We start from the raw sequence: 21,111 nt of genomic DNA on the forward strand, positions 1-21,111 counted from the left end.
TCGTCACCAAACTTCAAGAAAGCCAAAGCAAATCAGGCATAAAATATCTAGCCATATTGAAGGTTCGTTGTCGCCGCCATAGACGACCGGAAATTGCTTAGAAAGCCGCCGGCAATGACCGGCCAAAACCCCCTTTCTCAACCTGTCTCTACAAATCTTTTACTCCCATTGTTTTCCTCTCTACAAAATGAGGCAACCGCCATAGACGTCCGTTCGTTGGCAAAACCAGATGGAATCATGCAATTCAACCGAATAGGAGTAGAGAGAAGATGGAGAGCCTCTGATTTTTAGAGAGACATTTAAAAAAGTGAACCACTTGGAAAAAATTTCTGGATCCGTCACTGCTGAATACTCTTCTTCTTTACATTATTTCCACTACTTTTACAACACTAATATTGACTGATGAGTATGTAATCTAATTATATGTTGAATATGGCGATTTGATTGCAAGTTGTAGCTGGATTTAGGCAATCGAGTGAAAAGTGAAAACAGTGTAATGATATTGAAAACGGAGTTTTTTTGGTTAAATTTAACACTAGATTGAAATTGTAATTTAACTATAAGTTGAATTTGGCGATTTGATTACAAGTTGTAGTCGGATTTATGCAATTGAGTGAAATTTTTTGCAATATCAGTGAAAATATTGCAGTTTAGTTTGTATACTCTAACCAGTTTTCAAGCTCACTGTGCATCAAATTAGTTCACTGTTTCCACTGCATCTAATTAGTTCTTGTTTAATTTGTTATTTGTTTGCACTGCATCAAATTTGTTCAATCTGTTTATACCATTTTTATGAATTTTTTATTTCATACTGATCTGATTTCTAAACATCATACATGTATTTTAAGCTAATTTTATTCATGTTTTAGGACGTGCATTGACTTTGTTGGTCATGGAGTGGTATAATAATCGAGCATGGATGTATAAAATGACCAATAGTGATGGATTTATTAATACAGAATACTGTGAAAACTTGAAAAAGTGGTTAGACTTTGTCTATTCTAAAGATTCAGTTGTGGATCGAAGGGTGACTAAGCGTCGTAAGATAGTATATGACATCAGATGTCCTTGTTTAAGATGTCAAAATTCCATCTACTTAGATAGAGAAACTGTTCAAAAACACTTGCTTAAAAAGGGTTTCATGCTTGATTACTACACATGGTATGAACATGGTGAAACTTCCACTCGTGAGGTAGGACAATCTTCTACTATGAGGGAAGTTGATGATGACGATGATGGTTGTAGACGCATGGTGTTGGATAGCATGTGTTCGTTAGCCGATAATTCAACAATAAACTCAAATCTAGATTCAAGTACTCTTGAAAGGGATGTTCCGAATTTAGAAGCAATGGGATTCTATAACATGTTACAAGCTGCCGATGAGCCTTTGTGGGAGGGGGAGAAGGCCACCGATTACTCAAAGTTGCAAGCTGTTACAAGTTTTCTAAATTGGAAATCACTTTATAATGTATCTACCGCATGTTACGACCACATCATTTCTATGGTTAAAGAATTGATGCCTGAAGGGAATAAGCTACCAGAAAACTTTTACTATACAAAAAAGAGTTTAGAAAAGCTTTTTCTTCCTAAAGAAAGGATTGATGTTTGTAAAAATCACTGCATGTTATTTTATAAGCAAGACATGACATTGACACAATGTAAATGGTGCGGAGAATCTCGTTACAAGAGTGGCCAAAATAAGGTACCTCATTTGGTGATGACATACATGCCGATTGGTCCTAGACTTAAAATGTTATATATGTCTACAAAGACAGCAAAAAATATGACTTGGCATCATGATCATAAAACAAAGGAGGGTAGCATGGCACATCCAAGTGATGGTAAGGCTTGGAAGCATTTTGACTCGGTGAATCCTGGTTTTGCGAATGAGATCCGGAATGTTCGTCTCGGGTTATGCACTGACGGCTTTAACCCAAATAACTCGAACTCAAACCCTTGCTCACTATGGCCTGTCTTTCTTACAATCTATAACTTACCTCCATGGATGAGTTTGAAAGACGCATATATTAAACTATGTTTGGTTATTCCTGGACGAAAGAGCCCGGTTCAAAACGTAGATGTGTTTCTAAGGCCATTAATAGATGAGTTGAAAGAGTTGTATGAGGAAGGCATTGAAGTTTATGATGCTTATCGCAAAGAAAACTTTATGATGAGAGCTATTCTTTTATGGACGGTTAGTGACTTCCCTGCCTACGCTATGTTATCTGGCTGGAGCACGCATGGTCACTTAGCTTGCCCATACTGTATGGGAGACACAAAAGCTTTTAGGTTACAGGCTGGAGGCAAAGCAAGTTGGTTTGACTGTCATCGGAGATTTTTACCTCGGTCACACCCTTTCCGTAGTGATAGAAATGGATTTCGGGCTAATAAATCTATACCGTCATCATTGGGACCTCCACCTGAGTTAACTGGTTGGCAAATATATGAACAAGTTTGTGACCTTCCAAGTGTCTATGAAGGTGTAACGTATAATCCAAAAAAGAAAATTTCAGGATTTGGAAAAACTCATAACTGGGTAAAGAGAAGCATTTTTTGGGAGCTAGAATATTGGCCCATGTTGTTAATCCGACACAATCTTGATGTAATGCACATTGAGAAAAATGTTTTTGAGAGTCTATTTCACACAATCATGGATACTCAATATACAAAAGATAATATCAAGGCAAGGGTGGATTTAGAACAAATTTGCAATCGACCGTCATTGCATACTTGGGTGGAGAACAATAATAAACACGTGAAACCAAAAGCAACATATGCTCTAACCAAAATGCAAGTAAACGAAGTATGTAAATGGTTGAAAACAGTAAAGTTTCCTGACGGGTATGCTTCAAATATAGGGGGTTGTGTAAACGTTAAAGATGGTACTTTTTACAGCTTTAAAAGTCATGATTGTCATGTGTTTATGCAACGGTTGCTGCCTATTGTATTAAGAGGTATGCTACCAAAACAAATATTGGAACCCGTAATAGAGTTGTGCACATTTTTTCGTGTAATATGTTCAAAGGTTTTACACATTGAGGATTTACAAAAATTGGAAAAAAGTATCGTTGTAACCATTTGTAAGTTAGAAAAAATCTTCCCTCCTGGTTTCTTTGACTCAATGGAACACCTTGTTATACATTTGACCAATGAAGCTATTCTTGGTGGTCCAGTGCAGTTCAGATGGATGTATCCGTATGAGAGGTAGCCGTTTTAAGTTAATGGATTATTCTTTTGACATATAAAATGTTTTATAATTGCTAACGTTTTTTTCTCTTCAACTTTTAGGAAGTTGGGTCGATTAAAAAATATGATTCGAAACAAAGCAAGGGTCGAGGGTTCTATTGTTGAGTCATATCTGGTAGATGAACTTTCTAACTATTGTGCCTTGTATCTTGAGTCAACTGTTAAGACACGACTGAATCACGAGCCTCGCAATTTTGCCCCTAATATTTCTTGTTCTTCGAGTTCTGATTCTCGGTTGAGTGTATTCAAACACCCATCTCGAAGATTATATGATAAGGGTGGAAAAAACATAGTTCTTACTGATGAAGACAAACACAAGGCTCATACTTATATATTACTTAACTGTCAAGAGCTACACGAAGCCATATGGTCATTTGATGAACATTTGAGAGCTTCGTTCCCACACTGTGACCAAGCTACACTTGATAAAAAGAAAGATAGTTCTTTTGCTGAGTGGTTGCAATGTCATGTAAGCATAAGACTAGAATAATTTTATATTCTAATATAGTAGTTAACAAATTTTTTTTTATATTATTGCAAGCATGTTAACAAATTTTTATGAATGTAGGTTATGAATGACCCCGGGAAAGAACATTTGAGAGACATAGCACAAGGGCCTCTCACTTATGTTCAATCACATAAGGGCTATTTCGTTAATGGTTATAAGTTCCACACACGAACATCTTATCATGGACGGGTCACCCAAAACAGCGGTGTGTGCGTGAAAGGGGCTACCTATGATGAAAATGAGAGTGACTACTATGGATTGCTGGATGAAATCCTAGAGGTGGAATATCATAGCAAATTAGGAAGGTGTGTGGTTGTTTTGTTCAAATGTACGTGGTTTGATCCCGTGAATGGTGTAAGGGTGGACCCCAAGACTGGTATGGTTGATGTTAAACCCAAGGCAATAGGATGCGTTGATGACCCCTTTATCCTAGCATCTCAAGCACAACAGGTATACTATACACCATATCCTTCAAAGGAAAAAAGCCTAAAAGACTGGTGGGCTGTTGTTAAGACGACGTCGAGGGGAGTTTATGAACTGGCCGAAGATGCTAGTGAAGTAGGCGATGAGGATAGTGGAGACGAAGAACAATTCTTTCAGGAGAATGATAGGTTAGTCTATACGGTAACCGATGAAACCAGCAATAAGTTTTACACAACAGCAGCCAAATAACACGAATACGGACCACACTAAGCACCACATTAGCTGTCCCTCTCATGACAGAAGAAAAACATATTATTTCTGTTCCTTAAATGCTTATTTTGATGTATAGGAGAAGACATTGAAGCGGCGTGCTACATTTGGTGAGTTCTGGTTGCAAACACATGCAAAGAAAGGGTCGAGACCCCTAGATAAATTGGTTGGGAGTAGCAGGTCAATTGAGAATGGTTCGGGAGAAGACGATGAGGTGGAAGACACCATTCAGCAGCAAAATATGACTTGGGTTGACACGAGGGCGAGTGAAGCTTATGTAAGTCTAATTCTTTTGTAAATATATGTTTTTAGCACTTACTAACATGGTTTTAAAAAACGGCCGAGGCGTACGCCTTGAGCCGGAACGACAAGAAAACATACTTGATATTAGTTGTAGACTGTTTGTTGAATCATATGCTTAGTATTGAAATTAGAACCTGTTTGCTGCTGTTATGAAATCATATTGCTGCTGCCTGCTATTAATTAGAATCGGATTAAAATTAAAATCCGTTAATGTGAATCTCTTTGTTGAATCAAATGCTTAGTTCAGATTTTAATGCTGTATAGAATCTGTTTGCTGCTGTTAATGGCTCTATTAAGCTGTAATGTTATATAGAATCTGTTTGACTGTTTAATTTGTTTAATAACTGTTATTTAACCCGTTAAACTGCCGTATTTTTTATTATAATATATATATTTTGCTGCTGTTATGAAATCTATATTGCTGCTGACCTGCTATTAATTAGAATCGGATTAAAATTTAAATCCGTTAATGAGAATCTCTTTGTTGAATCAGATGCTTAGTTTAGATTTTAATGCTGTATAGAATATGTTTGCTGCTGTTAATGGCTCTATGAAGTTGTAATGTTATATAGAATCTGTTTGACTGTTTAAGTTGTTTAATGACTATTATTTAACCCGTTTAAACTGCCGTATTTTTTATTATAATATATATATGTATGTATGTATATAATATAATTTGTATATTTATTTATTAATACCGCCTCGGCCTTATGCCTCGGAAAACGCCTTGAAACTCGTTTCCGTCCTTTTAATCCTTGCTTACTAATACGATTATTAAATTTAAAGTAGTAATTATTCTATGTTTTTATCGCAGAGCACATATGATAAATATGTTGTTGATAAATATGGAGAGGATACTAGCTTACACCCTGAATTTGATATGGAATTGTGGTCACAAACGGTCGGTGGAACTAAAAAGGGTAGATTGTATGGCATTGGCAACATTGCTGACTCGCATAACGTGATTCCGGGAGCATCGTCAATGCCGATTACCCATAGTTCAAATCCGCAAGAGAGAAGTGACAGTGACGAGGTTCGTACTACTTTAGTAAAAAAAAACTACATTTTTATGTGATAAAAAACTAATAGTAGGTTATTTAAATGTATCAGCTTATATTGAGTTAGGTTTGTAATGTGCTATTACATCCCCCATTTAGATGTAATGAACTTCATATAACGTGTCACGTTTTAAGGCGTGATAATGGATTTTAATGGGTCATTTTTGCTTTGGATGTTTTAGGTGCAACGTTTGAAGGAAAAAATTGCGGAGTTGGAACAAGATAAGATAGAGAAGCATGCGGTCATGGAGAAAATCGAAGAAAGTGCGAGGTTGTACGCCGAAATGAATGAGAGAATTCAATTGCTGTCACAAAACCCACCACCAACTTAGATATGTTGAACTTTATTGTATTTCTTTTGGATCTTTATCGTTGCTTTGGGTTAATTTAGGTCTTTATCGTTGCGTTGGGATAACTTGGGTCTTTATGATGTTACTTTTGTTATGTTTGAAACTTTGAATTATTCTATTTGGTTTTGAGTTTTTTAATCTTTGGTATAGTTTTTTATGTTTATGGAAATTTGATTATAATGTTTAGTGGCAAAAAGTAGTATACAATTGGAAAATTGAAGACCAAATGTGTAGCTATGGCTTTGGACGCCGAAAGATCAACCCAGTGAGGGAGAGACTAATAGAAGAATGAAGGATAAACCGATTTGTCGATTTAATGTATGTGTCATTTTATACATTGGAGTAACTCTGATTCTAGACATTTCAAATGTTTACAAACGTGCCATGTTAGTTGTCATCTCAAATTTTCCATTCATCTTTCTCAATCACTCGTTTTCATTTCAATGTTACATCATTTCTCAAACGTCCTTTCAAATCCCCATTATCAACATCGTCTACATTTGTTTTTTCATCATCGATCATATTATTTTTTAATATAGTTTTAATTAACCTATTATAGTAAACAAACACTTTATTCTTAACTAATTTATATAAAATAAGTCGTTGTAAAAGAGAAAGAAAATTATTGTAAATATCATATAATGTGAAATTGTTAAAATAAACAATTCATTTTTTTATTATTTTACCAAAATAATAGTTTCTAATTAAGACGGCTAATCGGTGTATTTTAGGTATACCTTACTTGATATTAATTAGATTATGAATGCATTAATATTAGTATAAAAATTATTACTTTAATCCCTTTTTTTATATTATATAGGTTTTTAGATGTAATGAGTTTAAATGGTTTAATTAAATCAATAATAAATGTGCTCTTGGAATAATCAAACGACAACTAAAATGATTAAAAAAAGTGGAATTAAATGAAATTATTTAGTTTTTTTTGAAAAAAGGCAATTCATTGAAGACAAAAGCCTTAGCAAGGTGCTACAGGCAATAGTACAGTACACCAAGGAAAAAAGAAGAATAGGGAACAAGAACAGTTAACTAAACTAAGCAAAAAACTATTACATGAAACAATTAAATTTGCCCCATTCTTTCCAAACCAGCTCCATTTTTCCAGCCCTTGCTTTCATCCATAAAAAAGAGAGTGCCTTGACATCTCCGACCGCCCTTGATACGTGTGTTGTTTTCTGATTAAAGATTAGATTGTTTCGAATCCGCCAAAGGGTCCAGCATGTTGCTGCAGCAACTAGATATAATGCCTTCTTTTTCTCTTTCGACGAACAGTAAGACTCAATATGTTCCAATAATTCGACCAAGCTGAGTAAATATCTCGGGAGAGGTATTTTGACCCATAAAGATATCGCCGTCCATACTAACTGTGCATATTGACAGGAGATCAATAAATGATCGACCGATTCAGATGTCGAACCGCATAAGGCACTAAATGAAATTATTTAGTGATTTGAATTTTGATACAATTTGGTTTGTTTTGTTTGATCAGCTTAAATGCGACTGTTGGAAAAATTATAACATGTGCCAATCACAAGAAACACGTAAATCAATTTGGATTGTGATTAGTAAAAGGGCTGGTCTCATTTTTTTTTTTTTTTGAAAATTAAATTTCATTAAAAACACACCTCCGATCCAAACGGGCAAAAGGCCAACAAACAAAAGACCCCCGACCCAAACGGGCAAAGGGCAACCAGATTACAACATATACATCGGGTATTTACACCACTCCTTCCAATTGATATATTTACAAGAAGATCTATTTTTCATCCAAGCATAACAGGGCCGTCTCCGAAAATCCCAAAAAAAATTTTGGCCCTGTTCGAGATAAAAAATTTGGGCCCTATTCGCAAATCTTTATATAACATAAACTCATCAATCATTCAATTATATAACTAAAAATTCATAATACTACGATAATTGTTATGAAATAGATAAAACAAATAAAAAAAAATAGTATAGCAAAAATGATCAAAGTATCGAACTTACTTGCTAAGCAAACAGTGTGGTTCTCCTAGCGTTTTTTGAAGCAAAGCTCTCGATCAACTCCTAGCGTTCTTCCTCTTACGTTTTTGATGGCCAGATAGGTGTTTGTATTTAGGAACGGGAGGCATAATTTCTACATATTAACGAATAAAATCCATTCAATCACAATTATCTAAATAAACTAGAAATCATTCAAGCATTCATAACAGTTTAATCAATCTAATTATCTAAATAGCAGTTTAATCAAATATCAATCTAATAACAGTTTAATCAAATATCAATCTAATTATCAATCAGTAGCATAAATGTATAAGTATAAAGCATACCCCAAGCAAAAAGAATTATGATTGTAGACCGTTGGTGGAAAATGAAGTGATCACTTATTGTAAAATAATCCAACTTTACATGTAAATTTCCACTTGATGATATAATACAGTATGTAGTAACATAAATCTTCATCTGCATATTTTACCTCTCGCACTTTAATTAACCTTGTAAGATATTCCAAATTCACAGATTATTTAACAATGCTTTATTCTCACGTTCAATTAGGGTAGGGTGCAGGACTGCAGGTTTATATTTTGTAATTATAATCTTAGTAAATAGTCCATGTTTATTCAAGCTATGATGCATAACATGGGATTCAAACCTGGTAAAAAGTCGCAGTATCAAGGTTGAATCCTTTAGATCCTTTATGAGTTTGGAAGCAATGTTTGTGATAGATTTAATATGAATGTTTTTCGAAATCAATATGTAACTCGGAACAACAGTAACATCAATCAACAAACAAAAATCAAAAGACAACAAACAATTGAACAATACCTCTCCTGAATCGCGATTCGCGAATCTGCGGAATGCGGAATTGCGGATGTCCGGTGGCCTGGTGCAGCGTTTGATGAGTTTGATCAGAAATCCTGCAGCGTTTGATTTGATGACTTTGATCAGATCCCTGGTGGCCTGGTGCAAAGCAAAGAACCACGCGAGAACGAGACTTTTGATTTCCTGCGACCGATTGTATTTTGAGTCAAAGGTTTGGGCCTATAACCAGTTAAGTGATTGGGTTTGTTACCAAACTTTGGGGCCTGTACAAAATATGGGCTATATATAAAGAAAACATAAAAAATTTTGGGCCCTTTAATCATTTGGGCCCTGTTCTTAAGCACACTCTGAACTTGCTTATAACCGGCCCTGAAGCATAACCCCTAGATTTAATCTCAGAGAAAATCTCTTGCGGGCTCCTCCTTAACTGTTTGAACACCAAATCGTTCCTAGCTTTCCAGATACACCAAACGGTAGTTATAACCAAACCGAGCATAATCTTTCATTGGGTTGAGCATTCGCAAATGAGAGGGAAAGAAAAGAATACATGATGACTTGGGCTGTGTACTATACTAGATGAGGGATTGAGGTTAGAGGATATGGTGATGATTCTTTAAACGAGGAAGATCCGCCACGTAGGCGCCACATTATAGTCCTCTCAAGGATAGTCCATCCCATAAAACTAGAGGGTATGGGAGGATGGTTCTAAGACCATCCCCAATAGCTCATTTTTTTGGGTTGTTTTTTTGCCATTTGTCTACCTCATCCATTTGTTCTTATTGTGGGTATCATTTTTTCTCAATGTATTTGAGATGCATATTTGGTGAAGAATGCATATTTGAGATGCATGTTGTCAGGTGGTGGGGCCAAAGGGTGGGGGGTTGGGTGATATATTAAAAAAAAACCTTTAAATATGTAAAAGGTGTTGATAATGTGGCAATGTTTTTATGTGTTTTTTGTGTTTTCTTATTGGGTGGGCTTTTGATGTTTTTGAAGGGTAAGTGTTTTTCTGATTTGGCAGCTGACTTGACATATTTTTAGGTGTTTTTAATGAGTCTTATTATGGATGCTCTAAATGATCCTACCCCACCACTTTTATGTTTTTTATTTTTTTAATATTTCACTTTTTTTTAACATTTAACAAATAAATTAATAAAAATATTTTCATTAATATTAAAAACAATAATAAAAATATTTTCATTATTTTGACTATGTTTGTATTTAACAAACAACCTGGGCTGGACCGTCCACATCATAATCTATTAACCCAACATTCATATCATCTCATCTTGATAACTCACCCTCTACATATATTCTCAGCCTGTTAACTCAACATTCATATCATCTCATCTTCCCACAAAATCTTTAATAAAATTGGTGATTTTCACCTCTTTAAAAAAACAAAATAACCCAAATTCAACAACCAAAAAAGACTCAAAATCTTGAGTAAAAACAGCAAACAACCACCACCCATGAAGGAAAGAGGCAAATCTGTTGAATCAGAAACAGAGTACACAAACTTCTACCAAGATTACAACTTTCTTCATGTTCTTGCTCTGATGTTTCCTCTTACAGAAACTCTTCTTGCACTGTTGATGTTGGAAGTGTTGGTAGAATCTTGTTATTTTTTTTTTATTTAACGGTAACAATTGAAGGGTCCCACCATTGGAGGATGGTCTCCAACGTCAAGACCCCGACGGAGAGGACGGGGACGGGATGGGGCGGGATGGTGTTCCACCCGGCGCCGGACCTCGACGCTTGTGGGACGGAGCCCATACCCACTAGCCTGAGAAGATAGTTTGCTAATGGGCTGAACCGACCTATCACAACAACTTCTTTTGGGTTTAAAAAGCAACGCGAAACAACAAATTTTTGTAGGGCGGGAGGGTGTAACGCACGTAAGGGTTTTTGGGATTTGAGTTCGCATACAGAGGTCAGTAACATTTGGGGATACCGAACGGTTAGGCTCTATGTGGCTTTCTCCAGGCGCACGATTCACTTAGCTTTTTACATTTGGGGATGAAAACCGAACGGTTTGGATCTGTATTTGACCTTGACAAAGTTGTATTAACAATTTGATATGTTAGTTTCTTTGAACTATTTACATGTGTTTTAAGTTCTCGCTTACTTTTTTGGTTGATGACAAAACCTAGTAGCTTGTTGGATGATATAGAGTAAATTAACCAACTTTCCAGCATCATGTCTATGTGGTGGCCAATCAACTTAGTAAACCGAGTTTTGTGAAACCTAGAACCTCAAGTTTGGAGGAGTTTAAGCTTCTAAACCTGATATCTTTTCTTCTAACCAAAGTTTGTTGTACTTAGATCAATAGTTTAATTTAAATAATCGAATGAAATGTGCCATACTGACCACATGCTCCTTGTGGTAGGATACTCTACTTACTCTAGCTATCTATTTTAATTAGGTTTTTGTTTGACCGTAACGACAATCCTCAAAATGGTGTCGTTTTCGGGGAGCTAATGCGCTTAGTATTGTAGGTTTTGTTTGATTTTTTTCTAAAAAAATGATAAATTAAAATTTAAAATTTAAAAATCTAAAAATAGCTTAGTTGTCTCATATTCCAGTATTTGCTTTTACCTGGGTATACTAGTTTGTATTGATAGTTAATTCCTTAATCCATATATGTCGAAAGTAGCGGGTAGTTTATGTAATTAGTTTAAAGTAGTATAGATAGGTAGTTATAAAGTTGAGGGGCTGAAGGTGACAAGACAGAAGTTTGTAACCGCCATACTAAAGGAAAAGATGTGTCCCTTAGACACACCTCTTGTTTGAATTCAGCCACAAGAAAAGGAGGGGACGCGACTCTTGGACAAGGAGACACACCTCTTCACAATTACTCTCATCCACAAGATCTAGAGACACACCTATTCACGAAGAGACATGTCTATTGGATCACACCTTTTAGATTAGTATAAATAGGGTTAGATTTTTCAATTGTACAATACATACTCGTACATATTCACAATCATTATTCTTTCAATCAAGGTTAGTTTATGTTTATTCGTTCATTGTGATATTCATTGTTCTTTAAGATTCTGGGCAATAGTGGTATCAGAGCCAAAGGCTCGAATCGCAGACACGTTCTCAATTAGCGGAAATTGATCTTCTAATCGAAGGCACGTTCTCAATTAGCGGAAATTGATGTTTTAACCGAAGGTACGTTCTCAATTAGCGGAAATTGATGTTTTAACCGAAGGTACGTTCTCAATTAGCGAAAATTGAAATTCGAATCAGTGTTCTCAATTAGTGTTGATGCAGATTTTGTGTCCGATGCTTGTCGAATAGATTAGTTATTATTTTACGCTGAATTTGTAATAGTTAGTGAAACGGTCTATTGAACGTGTATAGACCCGCTCGTTTGAAGTGGTCAAACGAGAGGGTTATTCGTTTGACCGTGTGTGTTTGCTAGACAAATTATGGTTGTATAATGTTTGGTGTCGAAGGATAAGGCATCGAAGGATTGTGTATATCCTTCGATGAGCTCGAAAGATATCCATCGAAGGATGAAGATGGACCTCGAAGGATATGTCATCCTTCGAGGTATTTGTGTATCTTTCGAAAGCTGAATGATCGACAGATGATCTATCGATCGGTCAGTTTGATCCTTCGACCATACAACCTGTGTTGGGTATAAATACCAACACTTTGTCATTTGCAACACAAGAGAGTTAGAGGAGGTTTGAGACCTCACCGGGAGAAATCACCACTTGATTTCTCCCTGGATGTATACTTCTTTGGTATTAGTTCGGTTATCATGTAATCGGGCCGACTTGTAATGTTTTACTACCGGATTAATACAAAGTTTGTTTGTTTATCATCTCTTATCTCTTCCGTCTTTGAACATAATCATGAAAATCACGGTTTTGATCCCGAAACACGGACCTACAATTGGTATCAGAGCCATGGTGCCCGATTTAGTAAATCTAACCGTTTACTAAGTCACATGTGCTCTAGATTTGTGATTTTTGTGCTTTTTGTTCAAGATGTAAAAATGGTGAAAATCAAGAAAAACTCAGATCTGGACCCGAATATTCAGATCTGTGCTGAAACGAGTGTTGGGTTTTATGTTTTTCACCTAAGTACTCAAGTTATCATCATCAAAAATTATCTACAAAGTGTTTTCATCAATCATCAGATTTACACAGTCTCCTGTGTTCTTGATGTTCTTGGTGCCTTCATGTTTCGAAAGATGTAAAAGTATGCTTGAAAGCTTAAACTGATTTCGAAGGGTCAGATCTACAATTCGAAAGATCATTTTTATCCCTTAACAATTTCGAAGGATCACCTTTTCTCCTAACTGACTTCGAAAGATCAAGCAAAATTTCGAAGGGTCATCTTGATATTCTTGAAAGATCAGCCTTGTTAATCGCTTTGGCTTCGAAGGGTCATCAAGCAAGATTTCGAAGGGTCATCAAGCAAGACTTCGAAGGGTCATCTTGATTTCCTCGAAAGATCAGCTGTGTGTGTGTCGAAGGATCTCACCCTCAACTTCGAAATATAATTTTCGAAGGATCATTCTCTATCCGAAAGATCAGATGTTTCGCAGGAGAGAGAAAGTGGTAGGTGTCCGCACATGGTTGGGGTTTGAGTTGTCTGCTCTTGTTCTTTGTTTATCGCAGAAATGGAAGTGTGGAGACGAAGACAATGACTTTTTGATCCATGATATGTTGTCGGCTGAACATCTTTAAGGGTTGTTGACTAGGGCAAATGTTTGCATCATATCTGACGACATGGTGGGCCTCAACAATTTAACCATTTTTTTGTTGGGCCATGACATTTAACTATTATTCATTTTTGGTAAATGAGTTGGGCTAAAGACAAATTAGTAACAGAAAGGTAGGGAAATAGATATTTGTTTATGGACCCATAATTTATTTGTGGATTTTTATTTGTGGCCCACTAGCAATTTACTAGCAACCATTATCACATTATGGGCTCACATGATGGTTTCTACAAATTACTAGTGGGAGTGGGGTCGGTTGTTCGCGAAAATTATTTGAACCGGGCTTCCAAATTTCAACATCAAATTCGTACGAATTTGGGAGCGCGCAGGATGATGCGGCATGATGAAAACAAGAGATGATGAAAACTTGATTTTTTGAAAAATGTGGGGTAGTCACGGTTACCGATGCAAATGGCAAAAATGGTAACGCGACTATTATGGGCCAAAAACAACACGGTATGTTCACTTCCGCACGTGAAAATTTATGATTGTTACCGGTTATTCGGAAATGTTCGAAAGCATTTTGTTTATTGTCATATTCTCGCATTTGAAAACGAACGTATGAACCTGGAACGTCTTTACCGGTCCTAACGAGTTCACAAAGTCTTTGGAGGGATACAAGTCGGATCCTACGGGGTACTAGGCGAAATTTCTTTATCAACTAGAATATGCAACGAAGAAATCTTTTTGTTTATTGTCATATTCTCGCATTTGGTAACGGATGAATGAACCTAGAATGTCAATACCGGTCCTAACGAGTTCACAAATTCTTTGGGGGGATACAAGTCAGATCCTACGGGGTACCAGGGGACGTTCTTATTCAACTAGTATATGCAAAGAAGAAAGTCATGTTCGTGATTTTTCGGAACCGAGAACATTCAATAAAGATTGATGACAGTTCCGCTCAGTGGAGGGAATTGGTGAACATTTGACGACAGTTTCTTTGAAGTGGAAAGAATCTGTTAAGGTTTAGAGATTTTACCAAAGAAATGGGGGGATAAAATTTTCATATGTTGAATTTCTTCGGTAAATTTCTAAACGCAATCACAGGTGGTAGAGTTTGTGATTTTCTGGTGATACAAACGGTTCTGCGTGGAAGGTTTTGCACAGACACATATTTGAGGATTTTAATTAATTCTCCAGCCAGCGTGAAGAGTTTTGCACGGAAACATACAGGTATCTAAAGTCGACAGTAGTTTCAAAGCGCTGTTTACTGAAGACCTCAGGGGATCTTTATGGAAGTTGATAGTTCAAGGCTGAAGACCTGCAGGATTCGGTTTTGGGTTTGATGTTTCTTTGGGATTTTACAGGGATCTGGGGGTAACTCAATTCGTTGAGTTTGCAAACAATGTACTTGGTCAAGCTGACTTCCTGAGTACTGATGCTGAAGATTCGTAGTGCATTACGTGGTCAACTTCACAAAGGCGAGACAATGAGATCTGGATGTAGTTCAACTAAGCGTGCCGTTTGGTTGAGCTTGCAAGGGATACACTTGGTCTAGCTGACTTTCCTGAGTGTTGATGCTGAAGATTAAAGTGCATTACTTGGTCGATTCCACAAAGACGGTTTACAGAAAACAGTTCACCAGAAATCTCTATCAATGTAGTATGCTTGACGATCAAGACTTGATGCAGTTTTTAAAGAATGGAACCCTTATCAAATGCCGGTTGGAGTATTGGAAGATCAGCGGAAGATCGGTCAATGGAGCCTTTTGAGGAAATTGCACAACACCCAACACGGATACGCGTACTTTAAGGGGGAAATATTATACAAGGAGCATCAAGATACTACTTACCTGGATCATCGGTCAAGGGGGAATTTGCTAACACAGAGAAGATGAATACTTGACTGAAGATCGATTGCAGTTGCATTTTCAGCATTCGACAGCAACGGACAAGGGGGAATTTGTTGATGCAGATTTTGTGTCCGATGCTTGTCGAATAGATTAGTTATTATTTTACGCTGAATTTGTAATAGTTAGTGAAACGGTCTATTGAACGTGTATAGACCCGCTCGTTTGAAGTGGTCAAACGAGAGGGTTATTCGTTTGACCGTGTGTGTTTGCTAGACAAATTATGGTTGTATAATGTTTGGTGTCGAAGGATAAGGCATCGAAGGATTGTGTATATCCTTCGATGAGCTCGAAAGATATCCATCGAAGGATGAAGATGGACCTCGAAGGATATGTCATCCTTCGAGGTATTTGTGTATCTTTCGAAAGCTGAATGATCGACAGATGATCTATCGATCGGTCAGTTTGATCCTTCGACCATACAACCTGTGTTGGGTATAAATACCAACACTTTGTCATTTGCAACACAAGAGAGTTAGAGGAGGTTTGAGACCTCACCGGGAGAAATCACCACTTGATTTCTCCCTGGATGTATACTTCTTTGGTATTAGTTCGGTTATCATGTAATCGGGCCGACTTGTAATGTTTTACTACCGGATTAATACAAAGTTTGTTTGTTTATCATCTCTTATCTCTTCCGTCTTTGAACATAATCATGAAAATCACGGTTTTGATCCTGAAACACGGACCTACAATTAGCAGAAATTGAAATCCGAATCCGATCAAAAGAGGACAAAATCAAGCGGATTCGGTTCGTGAATTCTAGAAGAAAACCAAAAATATAATAAGGGAAAATTGTTGAGCAAGAAATTATGGGGGATTCAGGAGGAGGCTCTCCGTCAAATGCGGTAGTAATTAAAGAGAATAGTTCGTTCTCCCAGTTTCAGTGTCCTATCTTAAAGTCTACAAACTATACGATATGGGCAATCCGTATCAAAACCATACTTAGGGCAAACGGATTATGGGAAATGATAGAACCAAAAGAAAATACGCAAGCGGATGAAAAGAAGGATATGACGGCAACCGCTTACTTATACCAAGCACTACCGGAAGATATGATAATACAAGTTGTAAGTTGCAAGAGTGCAAAAGAAATTTGGGATGCATTAAAGGCAAGACACGTCGGTGCAGATCGAGTGCAGAAGGCACGTCTTCAAACACTCAAAACAGAGTTTGAGATGTTAAAAATGAAGGAGGAAGACACTATCGATTCGTTCACTGCAAGACTAAATAGTATTGTCACGAGCGCAAGTAGTCTTGGATCAACTTTTGATCAACCGACTTTAGTACGGAAACTTCTAAGTTCTGTACCAAGAAGGTTCGTTCAAATTGTTGCAACCATTGAACAACTCGCCGATCTTGAAACAACGACACTAGATGAAACAATCGGAAGATTGAAAGCCTATGAAGAAAGGACCAATCTGGTGGATGAAAACCTGGTAGACGATCAAGAGAAACTTATGTTTACACGACGCGACAAGAACTATGGTAGTGGAAGGCGTTTTGGAAACCATGGACAAGGAAGGTTTAATTCATCATAAGGCAAGTGGCGTGATGAAAAGTTTAGACAAGAAGAAAGAGGCGGAAGTATCTCGCGTGATGATTCCAAGAACAAGGACGAAGGTTATGATAGGAGGAATAGAAACCCTAGAGATCAAAATCGCTTCAAGAAAGATATGAGAGAAGTGGAGTGTTACAATTGCCATGAGTTTGGACATTATGCCTCTCAGTGCCCGAAAGCAAAACAAGCACAGGAGGAATCACACTTGTTAGAAGAGGACAAGGAACCAACACTCTTGATGGCAATTACAGAAGAAGAAAGATCAGAAACAGAAAGTGACATGAAAAGAGAACTAGAATCTTGGAAGTTTGATATTCTCCAGGATTTTGAAATAAAGAAACAAGAGTTCGAGACTGAGATGAAAAACAGAGAAATACAGTTGGAAAGGCAAATGCATTAAAGGGAAACATCATTTGCAGAAAAGATGAGCAAAGAAATTGAAAAGTTGAAGTCAGAAAGCATACAGTTAGAGACAAACAAGAGATGCAAGGGATGCGAAGAGATATCATCCAAGAACGGATTATCACCAGAAAACAACATTGTCAAAGATGACAAATCAAATTGCAAGAACAGGAAACATGAAGTAGTTCGTGATATACCATCTAAAGACGAACCTGACAAAGACATAGAAGATGACACGCATGTTAAAGATGGTGATATTCAAACGTGTGAAGACATCAAAGAATTTGCTCATGTTCAAAACAAAGTTCGTGTTGCAAGTGTTGGAGAATCTGATCAAGAAGTCAAGCAAGTGACCGGTAGAAAACCGAAGTTTAAAGACAAGGATCTTCTGCAACAAGTTCGTGATAAAGATGGAGAAACACATGATGGCAATCAAGACATGGAGAAAGACCAAGGTGCAAGGAAAGAAGTTCAAGTGGAAGATGAAGACTTCATTCTCTTGAAGAATGAAGATGCTAAAGCATGAAGATGTTCAAGGCATGGATTAAGAAATTAGGGGGGAATATTGATAGTTAATTCCTTAATCCATATATGTCGAAAGTAGCGGGTAGTTTATGTAATTAGTTTAAAGTAGTATAGATAGGTAGTTATAAAGTTGAGGGGCTGAAGGTGACAAGACAGAAGTTTGTAACCGCCATACTAAAGGAAAAGATGTGTCCCTTGGACACACGTCTTGTTCGAATTCAGCCACAAGAAAAGGAGGGGACGCGACTCTTGGACAAGGAGACACACCTCTTCACAAGTACTCTCATCCACAAGATCTAGAGACACACCTATTCACGAAGAGACATGTCTATTGGATCACACCTTTTAGATTAGTTTAAATAGGGTTAGATATTTCAATTGTACAATACATACTCGTACATATTCACAATCATTATTCTTTCAATCAAGGTTAGTTTATGTTTATTTGTTCATTGTGATATTCATTGTTCTTTAAGATTCTGGGCAACAGTTTGTTTGTGCAGATTATTTTCTTTACGGACAATTTTAAAAATCTAAAAAAGTACATTTATTTTAACAATACTTATTTAACATATAACTTGTTCAAAATACTATTTTGTTCGACTTACATAAGCTAACTTGCTTTACAAACACAACATTATATAAATAATTAAATCAGTCATGATTCATGGAATCCAATATAACACAAGAATTGCTACAAAAGCCAAGATCATGTCTCCTTTTTTATACCATGTTTCTCCTCCTGCATCCCATGAATTAATAGGATCATTAGAGTTATAAATAAATAGTTAATACCGGTTAAAGAAAAACTAGAAAGAACTAAAAACCTCGTACCTGAAGTGTTTGGGGTCGGATTCGGCCTTGATGAATTATTGTCATAAAACCGAAAATCATCATACCACATACCACAACTCACTCCCACCATCTCCCACCCGGTTCGATTCAACACGAAATCATGATAACTTGTTAGAAGCTCCTCCAAACAATTTTCACAATCCAACTTGCTCAGATCCCGACTACACTGGCCCAACCCATATCTCTCTCCGTTATCTCCAACATCGATAACAGCAGTAGCGAACATCAATGGTTGACTAGAAACATTTCTTACTAGCGTTTCCATCATCGAGAACCTTCTTGTAAACACAGCAGGGTCATCAAGTCCACTGTTGCCGCCATAAGTTGAAGATGAGCTGTTCCAAAGTTCGCCAAAGAAACTCTCATTTGAGAACCTTAAACTGCACGTACTAGACCATGTCACCAAGTCTTTAATATCGGGACAATCACTTAGAGGTGCGCTAATAAGACCGTTCAGACACTTGGAGCATGTGTCCGGAGAAGCATCTGCTCGACACCACGCTAGACCGTACACCCGGTCTGTACCATTCCCGACACTAGTATTGAAAAAACCATCTTGAAGAGGAGCGTTCGTAGCCAACGAATTCAAAAGAGATTTGAGGTTTGATCGATAGACCGAATTCCCAGTTGAGTTCTGAGCTTGTGAACATTCTGAGTCCAAATAAGTAACACCATCTACATGACAACACCCCGACATTATAAACAACATTGCCCAAAACATAAACTTCTCCATTTTCTAATTAATGTTTTATGTTGCCTTACTGTTTGGTCTATTTATACTTGATTTTTGGGTTATTAAAATGTAAACCATACGTGTTAAACTCTATTGTAAAAGTCAAACTTAGTTTTGGATATGGTCAAAATGACGAGGTCAATGACACAAGAGTCGGTTATATCTTTAAAAAAAAGGTCAACAGCTTTAATCTTGTAGGGTTATAACATATATAATGGGAATGTGGAACTTGTAACTTTTATAAAAATAAATTGAACAAAATTACACGCAACCAAGTATACATATTCTTTTGTTGGAAAGCAGCGTGTAGGTGTTAATCTTTAGCGACGAAAAGAAAACAGACTTTTAGCGACCAAATTTCGGCGCTAAATTATATTGCAACGAAATTTGGTCGCAATAGTTTTGTCTATATTGTTTTGTCGCATTAGGCAATAGTTTAGTCGCTAGAAGTCGTCGCTATAGGTTGACCTCTAGCGACGTTATCCGGTAGGTGTCGCTAAAAATTTGTCACATATTAGAAAAAATGCTTATTTTAAAAAATAAAACTTCAATCGAACAATTTTTAAAGCTTTCACCTATAAAGACCGAATTTAGCCGTTATACATTTTTAACAAGTTTTTAAGTTGTCACCTATAATGACCAAATTTTGTCACTATAAATGAATAACATTTTCAGTTTTTTTCCAAGTTTTTCAGAGACCAAATTTAGTCACTGTAGGTTTCTAACATTTTACCCTATTATAAGTGCGTTCACGTTCAACCCCTCATTTTTTACCCTATTATATAACTGTTAAAGAGAAAGGTCGGTGCCCTTTCTCTTTTAAATCTTTTGGCACCTACCTTTTTTCTTTCTTCAACTCCTTTCTTCCATCTTTCTACTCCTCTAACCCCTGAAGACCCACCCACCATCGACTCACCAGACACCGGGAGCTTCGAACACCATCTCTCACAGGTCTGCCTTCGTTACCGGAAATAAAACCAAAGAGATCAAACACAAGTCAAACTGAAAGTCATATACGATAAAGATCGAAACTTCCGACGTAACTTTGAGACGATGGGTTTCATTGGAGATCAGATCGATTCTTTGAAGTCGCTAAAAGTCAGACAAGCCTTAGAGCAAGTCATCACTTTGGGTGCGATCATCTTTTAATGTTTATATATATATATATATATATATATTCACAATTCAATCCATTTAGTTCATGAATCTTCAATCTCCCGTCTTCAAGCTTCTGATCATATGTTTGTGCTTCTTAATTTCTTGATCCAATGTAGCAATTTGTTTCTGGACTAGGGTTTTTGTTATTACAGTACCCAATGTTTGAAATCCTAATTTAAAAAATTGAGCCCATTTGTGTGTGCGTGTGTGTGTTTGTGTGGGTCTGGCGGAAACATGTTCCTCCCACCGGTGCCGTTAAAGGAGCCGATGTCGGGTGGGTTGAAGGTGGACTTCGGGTTTAGC

At 36.8% G+C, this 21,111-nt stretch overlaps 2 protein-coding genes across 2 annotated transcripts; one reads left to right on the forward strand and one right to left on the reverse strand.

Moving 5' to 3' along the window:
• Positions 1-877: 877 nt before the first annotated feature.
• Positions 878-6,223, forward strand: LOC110942500. The gene is made up of 6 exons (XM_035990604.1): positions 878-3,204; positions 3,289-3,715; positions 3,815-4,365; positions 4,527-4,724; positions 5,565-5,783; positions 5,991-6,223. Exons 1-4 carry the CDS (start codon positions 893-895, stop codon positions 4,537-4,539), a joined length of 3,303 nt encoding a protein of 1,100 aa, XP_035846497.1. The 5' UTR covers positions 878-892; the 3' UTR covers positions 4,540-4,724; positions 5,565-5,783; positions 5,991-6,223.
• A 12,362-nt stretch (positions 6,224-18,585) lies between these two features.
• Positions 18,586-19,640, reverse strand: LOC110939717 (cysteine-rich repeat secretory protein 38). The gene is made up of 2 exons (XM_022181289.2): positions 18,897-19,640; positions 18,586-18,804 (listed from the first exon to the last, which is right to left on the reverse strand). The coding sequence occupies exons 1-2, from the start codon at positions 19,636-19,638 to the stop codon at positions 18,728-18,730; spliced, it is 819 nt and encodes a 272-aa protein (XP_022036981.2). The 5' UTR covers positions 19,639-19,640; the 3' UTR covers positions 18,586-18,727.
• Positions 19,641-21,111: the final 1,471 nt, after the last annotated feature.

This window comes from Helianthus annuus, chromosome 5 (genome assembly GCF_002127325.2).
Source record: "Helianthus annuus cultivar XRQ/B chromosome 5, HanXRQr2.0-SUNRISE, whole genome shotgun sequence".
Classification (NCBI taxonomy): Eukaryota; Viridiplantae; Streptophyta; class Magnoliopsida; order Asterales; family Asteraceae; genus Helianthus; species Helianthus annuus.